General features: G+C 42.2%; 1 protein-coding gene across 11 annotated transcripts in view; it reads left to right on the plus strand.

Annotated features, from left to right (window-relative positions):
• Positions 1 to 20,925, plus strand: part of SPTAN1 (spectrin alpha, non-erythrocytic 1) — an 84,698-nt gene that overhangs the window by 27,210 nt on the left and 36,563 nt on the right. For 7 of the 11 annotated variants that reach the window (XM_075905913.2, XM_075905909.2, XM_075905915.2 and 4 more), the window contains 13 exons: positions 2,425 to 2,668; positions 3,011 to 3,133; positions 3,917 to 4,134; positions 5,003 to 5,095; positions 5,638 to 5,772; positions 7,357 to 7,505; positions 8,762 to 8,821; positions 11,194 to 11,392; positions 12,819 to 12,923; positions 14,491 to 14,511; positions 14,974 to 15,009; positions 16,235 to 16,282; positions 17,858 to 17,949. In XM_075905913.2, coding sequence (XP_075762028.1) covers positions 2,425 to 2,668; positions 3,011 to 3,133; positions 3,917 to 4,134; positions 5,003 to 5,095; positions 5,638 to 5,772; positions 7,357 to 7,505; positions 8,762 to 8,821; positions 11,194 to 11,392; positions 12,819 to 12,923; positions 14,491 to 14,511; positions 14,974 to 15,009; positions 16,235 to 16,282; positions 17,858 to 17,949 — 1,523 coding nt within the window. The remainder of the gene's footprint in view (positions 1 to 2,424; positions 2,669 to 3,010; positions 3,134 to 3,916; positions 4,135 to 5,002; positions 5,096 to 5,637; positions 5,773 to 7,356; positions 7,506 to 8,761; positions 8,822 to 11,193; positions 11,393 to 12,818; positions 12,924 to 14,490; positions 14,512 to 14,973; positions 15,010 to 16,234; positions 16,283 to 17,857; positions 17,950 to 20,925) is intronic. The other 4 variants (XM_075905914.2, XM_075905918.2, XM_075905916.2 and 1 more) reach the window with 1 other exon arrangement.

Raw genomic sequence — 20,925 nt, forward strand, 5'->3', positions numbered from 1 at the left:
TGTGGGGTAGCTTCAGCCTCCATCATGAAACACACCAAGTTGTGGAACTATTTAATATCACATGGTGTCTACTTCAATTCTTTCCTGCAGTTTGTGTGGAAGTAAGTTTCAATCCTCAAAGCAGCAAGTATAATATCCCTAGCCATTTTGAATGGTTTAACACAGCCAGCTAAATCTGTATGAACCATAGCAGACAAGTTGTATCCAATACCCTCTGAAGAGTTTTCCTACTTTCATACTCACCCTGTCTCTAATTCACTCATGGTGGCTGTTGCCAGTAACAGGGCTAGATCTGGATTAATGCATTCTACCCTAGGGACATGTCTACACCAGGAGGTATTTTGAAATAAATTAATAATTTCAGATTTAACAAATTCAAACTAGCATGTCCACACTACAGGGAAGCCTCTAATGGAGCCTGACTAGGACTACTTTTATGTGGATGTGCTTCCTCAGACTTAAACCCCCGGAAGCACTGGGATAGTAATGACTTTGAAATAGAGGCACTGGAGAGTCCACCCTACCATTATTCCAAAGTAACTATTTTGAAATTAGCGTTACTCCTGATGAAAAGCAGGAGTATGGATTTTTAATTCTGTGGCCCATTGTTTTGAAATAATGGGCTTGGTATTATGGACACTCCACTTACAAATTTGACTCAGGGAAGGGTTATTTCGAAATAAAGTTCTAGAGTAGACCAGGATTAGCTGATAAAGAAGGAAAACCTATAGACCCATTGCGGAGTGGGGTGCTCTCATTGTTGTCCATTATGAGGACAGTGAATTTTCAAGTGATTATTAGGGATGTTAAAAATCATGTCATAAAATAACCATGTAACTGTTAAATATCCTCAGTTACACAGTTAACTATTACTTTTATGAGGAGAATTTACTGTAGCCTGCTGTGGGCTCTGCAGTAGTAGCTGGTAAGCTCAGTCTTGGCACATCCCAGATCCTAGCAGCTGCCCTTGCTCCAGCTTGTCATTTTAAAAAACTTGGCAGGGAGCCAGTGCACATGGGGCATCTGCCAGTTCCTACTGCAGAGCTGGAGTTAGCTGCCAAGACCCAGTAGTGCATGCTGAGACACCATCTCTAAATTTACTTACAGAGCTGCAGTGGGGACAGGGAAGGAGGTTGCAGTTAACGTGCAACATTAACTGATAAGCATCCACTTCTCAGTTGACCAGTTATACTCTAACATCCCTAGTGGTTATCACCCTTTCGCAATGCCATGTAATGGGAAAAGATAAGTTTATTTCTCCAAGACTTGCCAAATGACAAAAGGAGGTTGGCAAAATGCCATGTTAATGGAAGACCAGAATGTAGCCAAACATGCAGTTAGGACCTCTTGTGACACTTCAGACCAGGGGTGGGCAAAAGGGCCTCCATGGGCTGGATCCGGCCCACCAATCGAGTTGATCTGGCCCACGGAGGCCCTGTCACTCCCTCACCCCCAGGCCAATCAGGGCCTGGGGACAGAACATATGAAGTCCCTGACTGGAACTGAGGGTGGGTGGAGCGCATGAAGTATCCTCCTGCCCTTCAAAGGGGCTCAGCACTAAGTCAGCTGCCAGCTGCTGCTTAGCTGGTGGTTGACTCGTAAGTTTGGTGCTCCCTTGCAGGGCAGGGGCAGGGAGCAAGAGACTTCATGTTCTCCCCTTCCCCTGGCCCTGATTGACTTGTGGGCAGTAGGGGGGAGCATGTGAAGTCTCCTACCACCACCAGGGGCATAGGTACCTAGTGGGAAACTTGCTTGCTTTTAATTTTTTTTTATTAATATTTGTTGAATGACCTTGTTGACTGTTCCCAAAAGTCAGGTCTGAACAACTGTAAATTTATTGGAATTTGGTGTTTCCCTTTTGCATAATATATTGCAACACTAAAAAGTACATACCTTTGAAAAATCAGGTGTAGTGCTTTTCTGTATCAGTTCTATGTGAAGATATAGTAAGCGACAGATACTGTTTCTAAATCTAAATAAGGCAAGATAAGCAAAGGGAGAATTATTATCCCCATCTTACAGGTGGGGAATTGAGGCACAATGAAAGTAAATGAACTTGATCATAGTCAATAAACAAGACAACCTGGTGGAGCCCGGAATTGAACTGAGATCTGTATATTCTGAGTCTAGGAATTTAGATCTGTTGATTCCCATAAAATAATCCATCCTCTCTATTGAAACTGAACATTTTCACTCAGCTGTTTGCTTTTCATATTTTTTTCTGAATTTAGGCAATGAAAATAATTCTTTAATTTTTACTCCAATTTCACTTTGATTTTTCTCATCCATTATTGCAGTACAAGAGATAAGGCAAAGGCCTAGAAATATTACAGATCAGTCTGGCCCAGTAAATAACAAGCATCATCAAACCCTAAACTATCGTAGAGAATACCAATTTAATGCTATTGCTTAATTACATTTTAGGATCGCATTGATGGCATCACTATCCAGGCTCGCCAGTTTCAGGATGCTGGACACTTTGATGCAGATAATATCAAGAAAAAACAAGAAGCTTTGGTGACTCGCTATGAAGCTCTGAAGGATCCTATGATAGCTCGCAAGCAGAAACTTGCTGATTCTCTTCGCCTGCAGCAATTGTTCCGTGACATAGAGGATGAAGAGACCTGGATTAGAGAGAAGGAACCTATTGCAGCATCAACAAACAGAGGTGGTTACATCTACATCTTTGTACTTATTCAATGCGTATGAGTCTTTATAGACTTACAGTTTGGGAATTTCTAAACTGTTTATGGAGGGGTTATTTTTTGCATTGGCTTGAATTCTAAATCTGTTACAGTACTGTAGTTGTTTCCCATGATTCCTGTGTCATTGATTACCTTGTGATGTTTGTAATTTTCATAGGGCAGTTTTACACAGTAACAGATCTAGACTGTAATTAGACCTAGTCCCTGACTAATCTTGCAAGATTGTCAATGTATTTCATGTTTAATCTATTAACTTCAGTGACTTTGAGCTCATCGATTAAGATATATACTATGGTCTCTTTCAGGCAAGGATTTGATTGGGGTTCAGAACCTACTAAAGAAGCACCAAGCCTTGCAGGCGGAAATTGCAGGCCATGAGCCACGCATTAAAGCAGTCACCCAGAAAGGAAATGCCATGGTGGAAGAAGGTGTGTTTAAATATTTTAATCCTTCCTTGTTCATAAATTCAGAATTCTTTTTTCACTTTACATTCAGTGGCCCTATATAGTGTCCCTTTTATGATAGTTTGCACGTGCAAAATAGTATCTGCCTATGGGATTAAATAGCTGATTTTTTTATTTATGGCTGTCCTTCACATAGACATACAGGTGTGATCCTGGGAAAACCCTTATCTTTTTAACAGATTTCCATCCACTGCAGCTAGTCACTTACCTATTGTTACAAAGTAATTCTCACATTAAACCATAATTTTATCTTAATACAAGGCTCCTATTATTGTTCTTTGAACTTTTTCCTTGACGTCCCATTTTAAGGTGTATTACCTTTTTAAATATTCTGAGAAAATAATAATGAGCAATCTAATGTCCATCTTCCTGAAATTAAAAAAAAAATAGTTTTAAATGGTCTCTTTGTGGTGTAGAAACTCAACTGTTCAAAGAACTGGCCTTTTCCTGCATCACAGTAAACAAATAGAAAAGAAATGGCTAGGGCAGAGAATGTTTTGTCTTCAATGACTTGTATGTTCCTGGCCCATTCTATGGTTCAGTGTCAAAAGAACACTGCCTGCAGCAAGCCAAATTTGAACTAAGTATTGTGTAATAGCAAAAACTATCCAAAGTAAGGTGGATAACTTTACACAAACCTAACTTCCATGATTAAAAAATGCAAGTAATTTTTCAGTCCCTTTTGTCATTTTTATGTCTATAAGCTATGTCTCCAAGCACACTTTTTTCCTGTCTTTTATTATTTAGGACACTTTGCTGCTGAGGATGTGAAAGCCAAATTGAATGAGCTAAATCAGAAGTGGGAATCACTGAAAACCAAGGCCTCGCAGCGTCGACAAGATCTAGAGGACTCCCTGCAAGCCCAGCAGTACTTTGCTGATGCTAATGAGGCTGAATCCTGGATGAGAGAAAAGGAGCCCATTGTGGGCAGTACAGACTATGGAAAGGATGAAGACTCTGCTGAGGTAGGATATTTTGTTGCATGTGCAAAAGTAACAGTGGAAATCTGATCTAGGATTGATATAAGATAATTAGGAGTTCTACAGGCTTTAGAATTTATGTGAAAGTAAAAAGGACAGAATGTACAGTAAGCTTTTTGTTTAGCAAATTTGTAATTGAGTATAGAAACAAGTGTGTATTCTTGTTCTGCATCTTCATTAGTAAAGTTCCCTGGGTAAGATGTTAGACTAGCTACAAAGAAAGTTTTAAAAAACAATGAATGGTCCTTCCACCCCTTGGAGACTAAAACAAGTAGATTAGATAGTGTCATGAGCTTTCATGGGCACAACTCCAAGGTGCGGCTGGACCATTCAGCTATCTCTCTGAGACTTACAAAGAAAGTCGGCATTGTTTATAAGATTTTAATATTCTGTGGAGGAGGCACAGAGCATATTTAAGTGCATTGGTAATGGGGTAGAGTCTTTCATACCTATGTCTTCAGTACTAATCTGCTTGTTAGTTCATTAATGATACTGAACCAATTCCTACTAGCTGGTAGCTATATCAGAAATTATACAAACTGGCACCCTTTGTGGAAATTCCAAAGGAGTATTCGCTATGGACTTCTAGAACCTGAAGTCTGAACTGCTCTCACTTCTAGAGACTGGTCTCCCCTAGTCAGGGTTTAAGTGTCAAAAACTTACCTTGTTCTTACCTGTGCCCAATCTGTTCCATGGCTAAACAAAGGTCTTCACTCTCCTGAGCTGCTAGTCCTGCAATTTTCATGAGAATGGCATTCAATATATATATACACTAAAATGCATATGTGTGTATATAATATGTAGAATCTGTGAAGTGGTTTTCTAATGTGCATGTTGCAATATTTAATTTCAGGCTCTTCTGAAGAAACATGAAGCTTTGATGTCAGATCTTATCGCTTATGGCAGTAGCATGCAGGCACTAAGAGAGCAGGCCCAGTCATGCAGGGTAAGGAAAGATGGCTCATTGTATGTTGCTGCTTATCAAGCATTACTGTTAAGTGCTTACCTCAGAATGTGCTTGGTTCTCAAATCTAAGTTAATGATTTTCATCTTTCTTTGCTCTGCTGCTGTCTAGTGTAATCAGTCACATGAATGTATGTAGCACAGATAGGAAACAGGTTTGTGGGAAGTGGGTTATGCCCATCAAAGCTCATAATGCCATCTACAATATGTGGTTAGTCTGTAACTGAATAAACTTAAACAACAATCTTTCAGCACCTTAGAGACTAACACAGCTACCCCTCTGAAAGGTTTTTTTCAATGAAACTGATATAGTTTGTTGGCCTTGTTTCAGATTTTGAATGTAGAAATGGCACACAAACTTCAGCACTCTTTCATCAGTTGCTAAACAGAAATCCTTTAATACATTGGCAATGTAGTAGTAATAATCAAGGCTATGATACTTTGTGGAACAGCTGTATTGGTAATATTTCAACATTCAGCAGTTTCTATTGAGTAACGTGTTTTTCTCCTTCCTCTTCTTGGTAGCAACAAGTTGCTCCCACAGATGATGAAACTGGGAAAGAGTTGGTCCTTGCTCTCTATGATTATCAAGAGAAGAGCCCTCGGGAGGTGACAATGAAAAAGGGAGACATCCTCACATTGCTCAACAGCACAAACAAGGTAAACTCTTGCCTGCCAGGAGTCTGTACTGCCTATTACACTTGTTCTTATAGGCATAGTGAGTGGTGTGGTGGTGGTGTGTGTTTTTGTTTGCTATGGCAGTGCTGTATAACAAACATAATTAAATCCTTTACATAATCAGTCTGTGCTTCCATTCCTCCCTCACTTTTTTGATTCTCCTCTTCAACTTCTCGAGGCTCCACCAGCCTTTCTCTGTTTTACAGCCATCATTTCTTTGTTGTACTCCTCAGCTTTCTATGAGAAATTTCATCCTCTTTATATCCCATTACCATTCATGGTTAATCGACTATAAGGGCTCATGATTTCCTGTTCTGCCCCTCAGTCCTTTTTGGCCTGAAGCCAGGACTATGCTAGATCATAGAGCTGGAAGAGACCTCAGGAGGTCATCAAATCCCAACCCCCTGCTCAAGGCAGGACCAATTCCAACTAAATCAACCCAGCCAGGGCTTTGTCAAGCTGAGACCTCTAGGGATGGAAATTCCACCACCTCCCTAGGTAACCCATTCCAATGCTTAACCACCCTCCTAGTGAAATAAGTTTTTTCTAATATCCAACCTAGACCCCTCCCACTGTAACTTGAGACCATTGCTCCTGTTCTGCCATCTGTCACTACTGTGAACAGCCTTTCTCCATCCTCTTTGGAGCCTCCCTTCAGGAAGTTAAAGGCTGCTATCAAATCCCCCCTCACTCTTCTCTTCTGCAGACTAAACAGACCCAATTCCCTCAGCCTCTTCTCATAGGTCATGCGCTCCAGCCCCCTTATCATTTTGGTCGCCTTCCGCTGGAACCTCTCCAATGCATCCTCATCATTTCCATAGTAGGGGGCCCAGAACTGGACACAATACTCTAATGTGGCCTCACCAGAGCCAAATAAAGGGGAATAATCACTTCTCTGGATCTGCTGGCAATGCTTCTCCTAATGCACCCTAATATGCCATTAGCCCTCTTGGCTACAAGGGCACACTGTTGACTCACATCCAACTTTTCATACACTGTAATCCCCAGGTCCTTTTCTGCAGAACTGAAGATCTAGAAGGTTAGTCTAAGGTACACAACTCCAGCAACATACTGCTGACTTTGGCGCTGTCATCACAGTGTGAGGTTGATGGGGAGCAAATGCTCTCATCAGCTTCCCTTACTCCTCATGACTGTGCCAAGCCGAACGGGGGCATCCTCAGCATTCAATTTAGCAGGTGTTTGCTGCACCTGTTATTGATCTACAACATGGCAAGTGGAGATGTGGACTAAGAGTAGATTGTTAATATCTGAGGGGGCCTTGTCTATAGGTTTTTCTTTCGGTTTAAAAAAAAAAAAGCATTTGTGTTTAAAGTCTAATGGTGTTTATGCACAAATCCAGGTACCCAAAATCCTATGGAAAGAAACACTCACAGGACTTTGTCCTGGTGCTGATGAGGTACAGTGAAAACACCATTGGTGGTGGTAGTTCTCTTGTGCTGTTCAGCAGCTAGCACTAGCCTCCTAGCAGTTACAGAAGTTGCTAGTTTTCTGATCATGGTTGTGTATACATGTCACCTAGCAAGGTTGTATTTTCCTTTCTTTCAGGACTGGTGGAAGGTAGAAGTGAATGACCGTCAAGGATTTGTTCCAGCTGCCTATGTGAAAAAACTAGACCCTGCCCAGTCTGCATCCCGAGAGAATCTACTCGAGGAGCAGGGCAGCATAGCCTTGCGGCAGGAGCAAATTGACAACCAGTAAGCTCTAACTAACAGGACCAAAAATCAGTTATAGTACTTGTTGGGTTGACCAATGCCTCCCTTTTACAAGTTTAGGTAGACGTACCCTTAATATCAGGGGATAGTTGCATTAGAACTTAATGTTGTGCTCCTACAGCAGTAAAATGCTTTTTTTATTGATCCATTTCATTCTTAATTCTAGAGTCTTCTGCTTTTCCAGTTTTAACTGTACAAATCATGAAAATTGATCTGCCTTAGCTTTTTCTTTGTGTTTTTTGTAGTTGGTGTACCTAACAACTTAAACTTGCTTGTGAACTGGTTCTGTCTTAAGCAGTATTCTTATTTGTAATTGTACCATCTTAACATGCAGTTCTTTTGAGGCATCTTTATAAATCTGATTATCTGAAGTACAGTACCCTCCATATACAGGGCTGCCCTTGGGCAATTGTTTGGGAGTTATGGCTATGTGGCTCTGGTGTATTGCAGTATTTTTCAGAGCCACGGTGTTTTCATTCAGCACTGTCTTATGTGAGCTAAAATCTACCTCTTGTAGAACTGTAATTTGCTATGCAGATGAACAAAGCTGCCTGAATGCTTGGTAAATGCCTCTCCTATAGCACATGGTAGCTGTAGATTAGCTTGAGGGAGAGCAGTAGAGGATGGGGTGGGCTACAGGCTCATCTTATCAGACAACTTGGAAAGGAAAATCTATAAGTTGTGAACTCCCTCCCAGCTGGTCTCACAGTTATGCTGTCAGTCTTTCAAGAATTTCCACCCACTCAGTTATTTGAGACACCAAATATTAAATGTGTTTGTAAATTACTGCCTTTAAACTGAAAACCTGTGTTTTTAAAAATGACACTCTTAATACATAGAACATATTAGAGGGAGGAAAGAATACTTATATAGTAAAAAGTTCCTGAACAGTTTGTTATGCAATTTTAATATACGCTTGCATACTGCTTCTGAGAGCTTAGAAACTAGGGTTCATTAATTTGGAGTGGTGAGAATGCCTCTCAGTTCAGAACAGACTGGTGAGATGGCCCTGTAGTGAGAGTTCAACTGTGCTGCTGATGATTTCTTTACATGATTTGCTCTGACTGATTTGCTTCAAATTTTGCTTTTGAATGGCACCTAACTTGTTCATTTAAATGTGAATTCTTAATCTTCATCTCCCACCACAAATGACCCTCGGATGGAGCTGCTGCTTTCCTTATTTTTGTTAATCTAACTAATTTTTGCATGCTTTTGCTGTGCTCCTTCTGTCTGTGCAGGACTCTCATAACTAAGGAAGTCGGCAGTGTATCTCTGCGTATGAAACAGGTTGAAGAACTGTGAGTAGGATTAACCCCATTCTAAACCACGTTGTTTCCATATTACTTGCCTGTTCATTCTCCATTTTTTCTTCTCTCCTTTGGGAGTGCTGCTGCAAAGGGACACAGGGAAGCAATTTGTGCAATATGGAATATCTTGATTTAGAACAGTAGTAGATATTTGGCACATGATCTCTTACAGACAGACAGCTGCTTATCTTTTGGCCACTTCTGTCAAGAGGCACTGTTATTTTCTACTGTTCTGGTTTTCCTTATGGCGCAGTTAATTCACCGAAGACATCTAGGCTCTATATACTAAGTTTAAAAAAAAATCCTGCTGTTTCTTAGGTGAATATAAGAATGTAATATATTTATATACATACATGAACATGTGTGTACTGGAATACAATATATTACATATGAATTGCCTAGAATGATTTACAGAAACAATTAAAATAATTATACTATTCACAAAGGATGCTCACTGCCATTATTTTGTTCCATGAAAGTTACACTACAGGCATATAGGAAGGTTCCTTGCTGTCATAAGTTACACACATGTATTTTGCATTGAGCTCTGACAACTGCCAGAGGAAGCAAGTTTCATAGTCAAGGGCTCTCGTTTGAGAATGCTCTACCTTCTTTCCTACTGAGTCTGTTTCAGGCACCCATAAGAGAAGCAATCCTAATCGCTCTTAACTGTCACAAAAAAGTTGAGGGAAAATCAGATTCTAAGGGAATTTTATCCGAGGTCATCTTAGACCTATATAACTCTGTTTCCTAGTTCATGAAATTGCCTTTTGAAGCAAACTTTTATAGTTAGCGCAGAATATAGCATTCAGGTGCTATGGTAGCCTATCCCATTCAGAAGATGAGCAGCAGCATTCTGCTGGAGTATCAGATGATCTGAGTGTCAGCCAGCTCACTTCCTTCTGGCTTCCAGTTTTAGTTCTATACCAACATGACAGACCACTGAATTTAGCTTTCATGAAGACATGTAAGAAAGAATGGACATCCAGTGTTAACATTGGAGCCCAAATGGCTAGCTATTCTCCAGCAGCTTTGCATATGCATTGAATAGAAGTGACAGAATGATACCCTGTAAAAGCTATCCTTTGGGAAGTAATTACTGATTCATCCAGTGTGCTTTCAGTCTGAGAAATGAAACCATTGCAACCGTGTTCTGTTCATCTTTGTATGATGCTACAGGTGACCCAATGATACCTTGTTGTGGTAAAGGCTGCTAATTTAACTAAATCAGAACGATCACTTCCCTCCTCTGCCCATGGCTTGAAAATGGAAATCATTCATGGATATTAATAGTCTTTCTACTACGTTCAAGCCTGAAATCGGGTTGAAGAAATCTGAGGAATCCAGAGGGTTCCAGAACTACCTCATCAGAAGATTTGAAACAAGGTGGCAATTAGAGAAACTTTTAGAGGTGTTTTTTCCAGTAAGGACCTAACTTGATGACCATTTAAAGAAATCTGTGGTTATCTCTCCCAAAAAGCAGCATTCAGAATCCCACAAAACTCCTCTTCTGTCTTTCACTAGCAATAGCCTGTAAAAGGGCTCCAAAGATCATCTGTATCCATTGCTTCCTCTTCTATGTTGGAACTTGTTCTGGGAGATGCTAACTTTTTAGGCAAAAAGGTTAATTTACTTTGGTCTTTTAAGACGCGGGAAAACTATGTACCTTTTTGAGCTGTTGGTATGTTGTTAGGGCCTAATTCTTGTCACGTTGCTCATAATGTGAATCAGGAGTGAAGTCAGTAGGAATAACACAGATGTAAAAATACTGTAAACGAAATCAGAATTAGGTGCACTTTTATTGAATATTGGCATTACCGAAAGGAGGGAAAAGACCAGATGACCAAGTGTTATTCAATGCAATATCTGATGAATAGGCAGGCAAGACATCTTGTGTCAGACAGCTATGAATCAAACTAATTTAAATGAGCTGTGGGAAGTTGATATACTAGAAGAAAACCCTTTAATGTGGTATTTAGCATTTGTTATGCATATGTTTCACATAGTTGCATGCACAAAATAATAAGGTAGGCTCTTTCTTCTTTGCTGTATGCAACTACTCCTGCATTGCTTACCTGCTTTCTTTATCGTAAGCTGCAATTTGCTTTGCTTTTGTCCATCAAAAAAGCCTTGTATGTTGGAGATCATGATTCAGTGAGGTGATCTGTGTAGTATAGTAATGTAAAGGTTTTACATCTACATGATCATTGTCTATAACTGTGCAGAATAGTTTATTTGACATCATCTTGTAGGAATTTCCCTCATCACTGATGCTACTAAACCATTTTTATCACCTTCATGTACTATGACTCTGTTCAAGTGAGATCTGATGGTTTTCCATTCTCCCTCTCTGTATGTTCCAGATATCACTCTCTTCTTGAGCTGGGGGAGAAGCGCAAGGATATGCTGGAAAAAAGTTGCAAAAAGTTCATGCTTTTCCGTGAGGCTAATGAGCTGAAGCAGTGGATCAATGAGAAGGAGGCTGCACTCACCAATGAAGAAGTGGGGGCTGACTTGGAGCAGGTTGAAGTACTACAGAAGAAATTTGATGACTTTCAGAAGGTAGGTTATTATGTAATATCTTATGTAGCACAATAACTCCATCTTGTCATCTGCAGTTTAGATTCCTGATGAGGTTTCCATGACAATCCCTCAGTGAAGCAAAAACAATTAGTCCTGTGAGACCTTAAAGACTGATTTATTTGGTCTTAAACTTTTGTGGGCTGAAATGCACTTCGTCAAATGCATGAATCGTATCATGATTCTGATGAAGTGAAATACAACGGCTTACACCCAAATAAATCAGTTTGTCTTTAAGGTTTCATGGGACTCTTCATTGTTTTTGCTGAAACAGATTAACATGGTTACCCCTCTGAAACTTGTCACTTTGTGAAGAAAGCAAAGCATTCAGTTTATTTCTGCTGGATCTGCGGCTGGAGATTCCATATCCGCACAACCCAACCTGGTATTATGCTACATGTTATCCACAGCTCTATAGCACCAGAGGAAACTCTCTTTTTTATTAAGCATGTGTGAACATGGAACCTTCTGGACTGACTGTAGCAGCGACTTTTACGAATACTTTATGCTGATCATTCCATCCAGACAAGGGAAGCTTCCCCCTTCCTTTATTTAAAGGCAGAGTGATCAGGCATGCTGAGCTACACAGTGTTCTACAAGGCGTGAAATAATAGTGACCTCTACTTTGAATGGTTGGTTTTATTTTTTTTCTCTAGCCGCCATTGGTGAATGTATGATGTTGGCTGAATTTTGCCTTGCATGAAATTTAAAAGAGCTTCAAAATGTGTTCCCTCTTGCTCTGAGATGTTATGCAAAGAAGTGACAGGCTCTGGACTAATGATTTGGAATAACCAGTTATTCGTATGGGCTGTGTTGCATTTATAACTTGAATATTAACTAACAAGTAGTCTGAGCTGGCTTACCATTACAGGTGTGAGATGAGTGCCAGTTACCTTGATGTCTTTGTACTAAATTGACTTCTGAACTTAATGTATCACCTTCAAGACTTCAGTGCCAGCTCTCATAAGGAAGTTAGAAATTCTGAAATACCTTCCCTTTTTCTACTTTACAGTAAACTATTTAATGGGTTGTTGCTGAGCCTGAACTACTGACCTGTATGATCACATCTTCAGTCATCTCTTATAATTGATTTGTCCTGCTGTTCAATTTGTATATTCAGTAATGCAGTTTAAATTAAAGTTGTAGTTAATGGGTTTTAAAAGATATACTATTACTGTCTAGTGATTAACTTTTACTTAGTATGGAAAACTCCCACAGTCCAGTTCTTTAATCCATTGACATTGGCAACTGGGATTTCTTGGCAGAAGACTTTCTATGCATTGTAGATCTGCTGTTGACTGACCCTACTCTTCATAAATTGGATGCCTTTTGAGGCCTCTAACCACCTTATCACCTTGCATTTTGCTTATACGTGTGTTCATGCTGTGATATTTGCTGTTCTGTGCAGGATTTGAAAGCCAATGAATCTCGTCTTAAGGACATAAATAAGGTTGCAAATGACCTGGAATCCGAAGGGCTAATGGCAGAGGAAGTACAGGCGGTACAGCAGCAGGTCTGTGTTTGTCTTGGTCTGCTGGCATTTTGTAATAAGAGACTGATGGAATTGGGGTTTTGTCCTTTCTTCTCCTGATTTTTTCCATTTGTTCTCCACTTCTACAGCTGAAGATTTATTACTCCTGTTTCACTGTTTACTCTCTTTTCTAGATTGTTGGTGATATAAAAGTGGCATCCCAAAGTAGCTTTGGTCATCAGAGCAGCTTTTGGATAATTTGATAGTGCTAATAATATACATTTAAATATATATATTTTTTATTATTTGTAAGTTCTAAATTAATAGTCTGTGGATTCTCCATGACTAGTAGTGGTTAAGGCTGTTAACTAGTAAATTAATCAATATTTAAGTGGTTGATGGAATTTCCATCGACTAGAGTGTCGTTCCCTCCTCCCCCCCCGCTGACCATGGGCTTCATGTGGGTTCTTCTGTTTTGAAATGCTGCACAGAGCCGGGATCAGCTGGGGAGTCCACAGCTGACCCCGGGCTCTGTGTGACGTTTCCATGGAAATCCGTGAAGCATTTCAAAGTGGCAGCGCCTCATGGAGCCCGGGATCAGCTGGGAACTCCCCAGCTGACTGGGTTCCACAGAAATGCCGCACAGAACGTGGAGTCAGCTAGGGAGTCCCCAGCTGACCCTGGGCTCCATGTGGCACTGCCACTTTGAGACATCATGGCAGCGTTTGCTTATTGGATAGTCGACTAGTCCTTAACATCCTTAGTAATGGTGCTATGGGCAATATATTTAATCTCTCTGTCCTTGTTTCTTGGATAATACTGATAGAACTTATGGAGGTAAGGATTAATTGCTTAATTGAATATATTAATTCTACTGTTCAATCAGTTTTTTGAAAAGAATAAATACAAATGCTCAAGTAGGCTGAACAAAGATTCCAGCTATCTTACCCATTACAAAGATAGCTTCCCCAATTATCACCTCTAATACTATTAACTCAGACATCTACCCTTCCCCACCTCTAATATCACTAACTCACAGGCATTCACCTTCCTCCTCCCCTCCCCCCCCCGCATCCCTCTTCTGTTCTGAAATGTGATTTGTCCTTTTCATATGTGTTCATTTTTTTTAATTGTATCCTTTGGTATATATGGCTGTGATTATTTTCTTCCACTATTTGATCTGAGGAAGTGAGTCTGGCCCAAGAAAGCTAATAAACCATCTTGTTAGTCTTTAAAGTGCTACATAGTCCTGTATTTTGTTTTAACTCTCCATGTCTGCTTTTGTTTGTATAACTAATTCTACCCAATATCAACAATTACAGCAAAAGCACTGAAAACGCTTGTTCATTTATAAATCCTGAGATAACATATTACCATAGTTCACTGAGAGTATGAAAACTCTGCCACTTGTGGTGCATAATGTAGTTTTTGGTTTGAGCATGTTCTGTCAGCTGGCGGTACACAGAAGATCAGCATAGCAGAATACTTTTGTTTCCTCTTTGTAGATTACATTGTTTGTCTCATTTCCTTCAACTTTCCTCAGAAAAAATCAGCTCTGTCTAGATTTTTTTTTTCCACAAAATAACATCCATTTCCTTTTCCCTTTTAGGAAGTCTATGGTATGCCCAGGGTAAGCATTGTTATGATATTTGCATGCTGTCTTGCTGTAACTTTAACAGAAAGAGGGTTTGGACATATAGAGGAGGAGATCCTGTGACTGAGCTCCCTTTTGGGTTATGGTTCATCTCTCTCGGAACCCTCTTTCTTGATAAGGAAAACATTAAATTTTTCTCTATTTCCCCCCTGAATTTGACTGAGGAAAGTATCTTTTGCCATATATTCATCCTCTTATACTTGTATTTGAACTGGCTAGGGCTTAAATGCAGAGTGTCTCATGGGGCCTTTATTTAAACCACTGCATTAAAAAAAATTAAAATAATTCTGAAAGGATTGTGTGCACATAAATATCTTAGACATTTAATCTTGAGCCTTGAAAATGAAATAGGGTATTGGTTAACTTCCATTTTCTGTTTTTTTTTTTTTTTTTTTTTTTTTAATGTGTTTTAAACTTTTCCCTTCACTTTTTAATCAGGATGAAACTGATTCCAAGACAGCATCTCCTTGGAAGGTAGGTCTGACAGTTTCGTGACACATCCAACAAGTAGAAGTAATGGCATTCTTGCACATAATCTCTTAGGGCATGGGTGGGGAATCTCTTTTGGGTCAGGCACCACTGGCCCACAGAAAAATCAGTCAGGGGCCGTAGACAAATGAGAATATTCTGACTGAGAAGGAAAAAGACACTCCTTGCATTCCCCTCCCACACCAGAGCTTGGGGGGGACCCAGGCTAGTAGATTTTGTATGCTGCAGGCTTGTGGGTGGCAGTGGGGCTAGAGCACCAGCACAGGCTCCCCAATGCAGGGGGATTCCTGAGCATTGGGGGCCATATCCAGGTAAGCTGGGGGCCACATCTGGCCCTTGGGCCTGAGGTTCCCCACCCAGTCTTAGGGCCTTGAATCCTTCTAACACACACGTTCCTTTCCTTATAAGTAGCAGTACAGTGCTGTCCTTCTCCCCTCTTGACTATGAATTGATATGGTTATTGGATAGTTGTTTATTCCACAGCTTTTTCATAATGTACATTTAATCAGTAGAAATTAACTGATGTAATTATCCCGCACACTATATTAAAATATAAAGCCATAATGCAGGTGCTGCTGTCTCAGAGGTAATCTAAATACAAACACACACCTAATGTTTAGTCTTCTTTACAAGTATGCACACAATGATGAATAAAGTATTAGGTCCTCAGCAAGATATTTCTCACTGTAGAAATCTCAAACTGCACTTCTATATATAGAAAAGTAATAGAAAAATAACATTTTCCATTTGATAATTTGTAACAGGACTGATTTCTACTTTTGTACAAAGATTTGCTGTTAGATATTTTAGCTGGTAATACTAGAACTGGAATGGACCTCGAGAGGTCATAAAGTCCAGTCCAAGCACAGTCTATATTATCCCTGATGTCTGTCTTAACCAGCTCTTAAATATCTCCAGAGATGGAGATTCCACAATCACCCTAGGCAACTTATTCCAGTGTTTAACCACCCTGACAGTTAGGAAGTTTTTCCTAATGTCCAACCTAAACCTCTTGTTTAAATCCATTGCTTCTTGTCCTATTATCAGAGGCCAAGGAGGACAATTTCCCCCTTCCTCCCTTTGACACCCTTTTAGTGTGTTGGTGTCTGAATTTTTTTTTTTTTGTTTGGTATGAGACTTGATCAATAAATAGGAATGTAACTGCTAGATTTTTTTTTTTTATTACTATTTCTGCTTTTTCTCTACATAGTCTGCACGTATGATGGTGCACACAGTAGCCACATTTAATTCCATCAAGGTAAGTGTGCATTTGTGTTGTCTTCTCAGTCAAAAGTAACAGCTTTTTCCCATCACCTTCTTTTCTGTTGAACACTCTGCCTTCCTGTTCTGTTTCCTTTTAATAAACATGTTAAGATGAATGCTAACTTGCAGCAACTGCTTCTCAGAAATAGGGATGTTAACTATCGGTTATTTTACTAGTTGAGTTAGTCAATGGACACTTCCACATTCCTCCTTTGAAATGTACAAGAGCCCACAACTCTGCGTGCAGCCAAGGGCCAAGGCCCGCTGACTCCAGGCTGCACGCGACATGCCAGCTTTGAAATGTGCAAGAGTCCCTAGCGGGGGCTCTTGCACATTTCAAAGCGGCAGTGCAGCATGGAGCTGACCTCTGCTGACACCCCCTCGCCCCCGGGCTCCAAGCTGTGCTGCTGCTTTGAAATGCCACGTGGAACTCAGGATCAGCTGGGGACTCCCCAGCTGACTGTGGTTGTGTGGCATTTCCCCAGAAGCCCAGGTCAGTTGGGGACTCCCCTGCTGATCCCAGGTTGTGCGGAAATGCCGCGCTGGAGCCCGGGATCAGCTGGGGAGTCAACAGCTGACACCAGGTTCCATGCCCGGCAGCTCCGCATAGCTGATGCCAGACTCAGCTGTGCAGTGCTTCCACTTTGAAGTGCCCCTTCTTTCCTACTCCCCCTTTTTGCTGCCTCTATCTGATAGAGGGTGTGGGGGGGGAAATCAACTAGTTGACTGACTATCCGATAAGCACTTGCTTATTGGGTAGTTGACTAGTCCTTAACATCCCTACTCAGAATACACAGGGGCTTGATGCACATACATACCATAAAGTTACCTGCTTTCATGGCTTGAAGAAACACAACTTTACATACAGTTTCTTGAACCAGTGCATTTTTCTGTAATCAAAGCAGCAAATGGAAATCCAGTAGTGGGTGGGTGTGTATGGATAACCTGCAGATGTCCTCAAAGATAACTTTATCCTTCTTCTGAGCTCATTTCCCACCACCCACTCTTCTTAAGTAGTTTGCTTATGTGGTCTTAAAGCACTAACAGTAACATTTTTAGAAAGATTACCTTTTTCTGCCATAATCTGTTTAAAGTGGCATTTTTCTGACTATTGTTCGTGCACTGTCAGTGTTCCATTGAGCCTTTTCAGTAGATTTATGGAATGAAACCTGTAGAGAGCCAAAATGGAGAGGCAGCGGTGTTAAGAAGCACAAGAGGATGTTGTTTCCACAAAGGGATCTATGGAATGAAAAAGTTGGAGAACCATGCTTAAAATGTGAATTTCTTCTGAAAAGAAATCTGCATAGGGACTTTTCCCTTTTCCTTTTCTTTTAAAGAGAATTTCAGGCACCGTTAATACCTTAAGGAGTGTATCCATACTAGCACAGTGAGCAAAATACTTGAAAATAAAACTTTACTGGTTTTACATTTTGGTTGTGAAGTTTTGTTGTTTACTGTGACGTGGAGTAACAAAATTATCTTTTTTAAAGAAGAAATAAGTGCATAAAGTTGTTTAACTTGTCAGTATCAGCTGCAGTACTGAGACTTCATTTCCATTTTTCATTTTCAGGAATTAAATGAGCGCTGGAGATCTCTGCAGCAGATGGCAGAGGAGCGAAGCCAGCTGCTGGGTAGTGCCCATGAAGTTCAGAGATTTCACAGGTGAGAAGCACACTATCTTAGGTACATCCCATGTTTTAGTGGTGCTTTTATTTTTTCATACAATTTTTGTTCGGTTTAATGTGAAAATATTATTTTTAAGAGCGCACACACAAGCTCACATAAGGCCTTGTCCAATATCTCCAGACCATTTACTTCAATGGAAATTGAATCTGATCCACGATGAAGACTAGTTCTTTAATCTGTAGTTTGTATTAAAATTTATAATTAAAAAGAGGCCATCTTAGCTTTATTGGTGACACACTGGTATTACAAGATGCCTTTGTCACCTAGCAGTGTGGAAACCCAGTGTGGGATTCTACTTAAAACCTTTATTTTCAGATCAGCAAAATTCTTTAAAAGGGTTGCAATGCTGCTATCATACAATTCCCTTTCTCACTCTAGACTTGCTCTCATCAGCTTTCTTTTCTCTCTCCCTTTGCCAGCTGGCTATCAGAGTTGCAGTTCACCCGTCAATTATTTGGCACAGCTAGTAGCAGACTTCTAAACACTTGAATTTCACGACCCACCCACAGCTCTATCTCCTTGCTTCTGCTTTGTCTGCACATTCCGCCACCAACACTATTTTTACCTCTGCAGCTAAGTTGTTGTCAGCCCAACAAATGCCAGCCTCTATTCCTGTCTTTTCCACAACTCTCAATAATTTCTATTCATTCATTCATATATATGGTATTAGATACTTAAGACCCATGGTCTCCAAAATGTTAGCCTCTAGCCACATGTGATTATTTGGCCCGTTGAGTGTTGCTTGTTTGCTATAGCCAGGGCTCGACAAATGCACTCGCCCATGGCAAGTAGATTTTATCAGCTGGCGAGTGCAGGGGTGGAATGGCCTGGTGGGCAGTTGTGACGGGCTGCCCAAAGCCCGCACTACGGGCTGCGCGGCCCCATCCGATCCGCCGGCCAGGCGGAGGAGCAGAGCGCCGCCGGGAAGGCGGAAGTGCAGTGATTCTCAGTGCCAGGCTGCCTGTGTGCAACTCTGGCGCGAGGAGGTGGGGCACGAGCCAGAGGGTGGGATGCCGGCAAATGCCAGCGTGACATGGCCCCGCTGATTTTAAAGGGCCGCGGCAGCCCGGCTCCAACTGCGTGGCCCTGAGAGCTGACTGCAGCGCAGCCAGGCCCCGCCCCACCGGCTCCAGTCCTGCCATGGACCCAACCCCCTCGCCGGTGAGAGACTGCTCTCGGCCGACCGCCCGGCTCGCTACACCCACCCTGCGCCGCTTTGTCTCTGCGCCGCCCATTCCCCACGCCGCCCCTGTACCCTGGATCTCCTGCTCTCCCTCTTCCCTGTGATCCTCTGGCTCTCCACCACCCTTGTACCCTGCTCCCCCCCCAATCCCTGCCCCACCAGCTCTGTGCTGCCCATTCCCTACACTGCCCCTCGACCCCGATCCCTCTGCCCCTCCCGTTCCCCTCGTCCCATTCCCCGTGCCTCCACCACTCCCCATGTCCCTCTGGCTCTGTGCCTCCCATTCCCCGTGCCATCCCTGTACTCTCCCTCCACTGTTCCCTGCACCCCTCTGGCTCTGTGCTGTCCCTGCACCCTGTTTCCCCTGTGGGTTGGGAGTGAGGGGTGCCTGTCCATAGGGAGGTGCTGGACAGGGCAGGCAAAAGGCTGCTGTGATCCAGCAGCGAATGAAAGGAGGAGTTCACTTGAAATGCCTTTGCCTTTATGAAAAAAAAAAATGAAAATGCTATTTGCTATTTATAGGGCTAAAATGCTGGGACAAAAATGAAAAACACAAAAAAACCCATTGCAAAATGCAAATGTGTAAAAGACAACAAAAAAGGGGGTGGCGGCCAAAAATGTTTTGCTTGGGGCAGCAAAACACTTAAGAGGGGACGGGGCTGGGCTAGGCTGGACTGTGGGGAGGGAAGGGGAAAAATATGGGGAAGGGGCTTGTGCTGAGGGGAGGAGGTCAGGAGAAGAAGAAGAAAGGGGAAGGCACCAAGGGACAGGGGTGCAGGAGAGACAAATGCCAGGGAGCCAAGTGCAGGCAACGGGCAGGAGGTGAGGTGTCAGTGGGGGGAGACAGGGTGATGCTGGGAGAGGAGAGAGTAAGGGCACTGGGGGCTAGAGGAGGCGGGGAGGTGCTGGGAGAAGGCTAGAAAGAAGAAGTGGGCATGAGGAAGGCGGGGATGGAGCAAGTCGTGTGAGGGCACAGGGGCATGAGGGGAACGGGGGCAGAGAGTGGTGAGGGGGTGGGCATCAGGGAAAGAGAGAGCAAAGGGGGCAGAAGCAGTGAGGGAAGGGGGGGCACCAGGAGGGTGCAGGTGCCAGGGGATTCTGGGGGTGAAGCAGAAGGGGAGACACCTGCAGGGGAGGGACCAGCACCAGAGGAGAGAGGCAGGGCAGGTGTGTAGAGGGAGGTGTTAGGAGAGGGGATGAGGAGGGGTAGCTCACATGATCAGAGTGGGGCTACTGGAGGAGTGGACACAGGGGGGAGAGAAGGGCTGGTGGAGGGGAGCAGGTCTCAGGAAGGCTGAGGGCAGTGGGAAGGGCAGGAGTCAGGACAGCACGGGAGGGTGAGGGGTTAGCAGGCGCCAGAGGAGCTGATGGAGCAAGGGGAGGCGACATGGCAGCAGAGAGAAAAGGTAGAGGTTTATGAGATATTAATAACTTATTAGTAATTACTGCTCTTATTCTTATTAGGAATTTATGCTATTAAAAAAACGCTTTTTGGGGGGGAGGGTGGCGAGTCCCTTTTTTGTCTGGCGAGTAGGGTTTTCCAGAATTTGTCAAGCCCTGGCTATAGCAATAGTCACTATAGTGCCTACTGCTTCAGAACCGGTTGGACACCAAACTTAAGACCCTATTTAGACTCAGGTTAGACAAACACCTGTCAATTATGGTCTAGATCAAAGGTGGGAAAACTACATCTCACATGCTGCATTTGGTCCATCAGCCATTTTAATCCTGCCTTCAAAGTCCATCTGGTGAGTTGGGTCTGGGGCTTG

Source organism: Pelodiscus sinensis, chromosome 23, assembly GCF_052426305.1.
Source record: "Pelodiscus sinensis isolate ZL-2025 chromosome 23, ASM5242630v1, whole genome shotgun sequence".
In the NCBI taxonomy this organism is placed as follows: Eukaryota; Metazoa; Chordata; order Testudines; family Trionychidae; genus Pelodiscus; species Pelodiscus sinensis.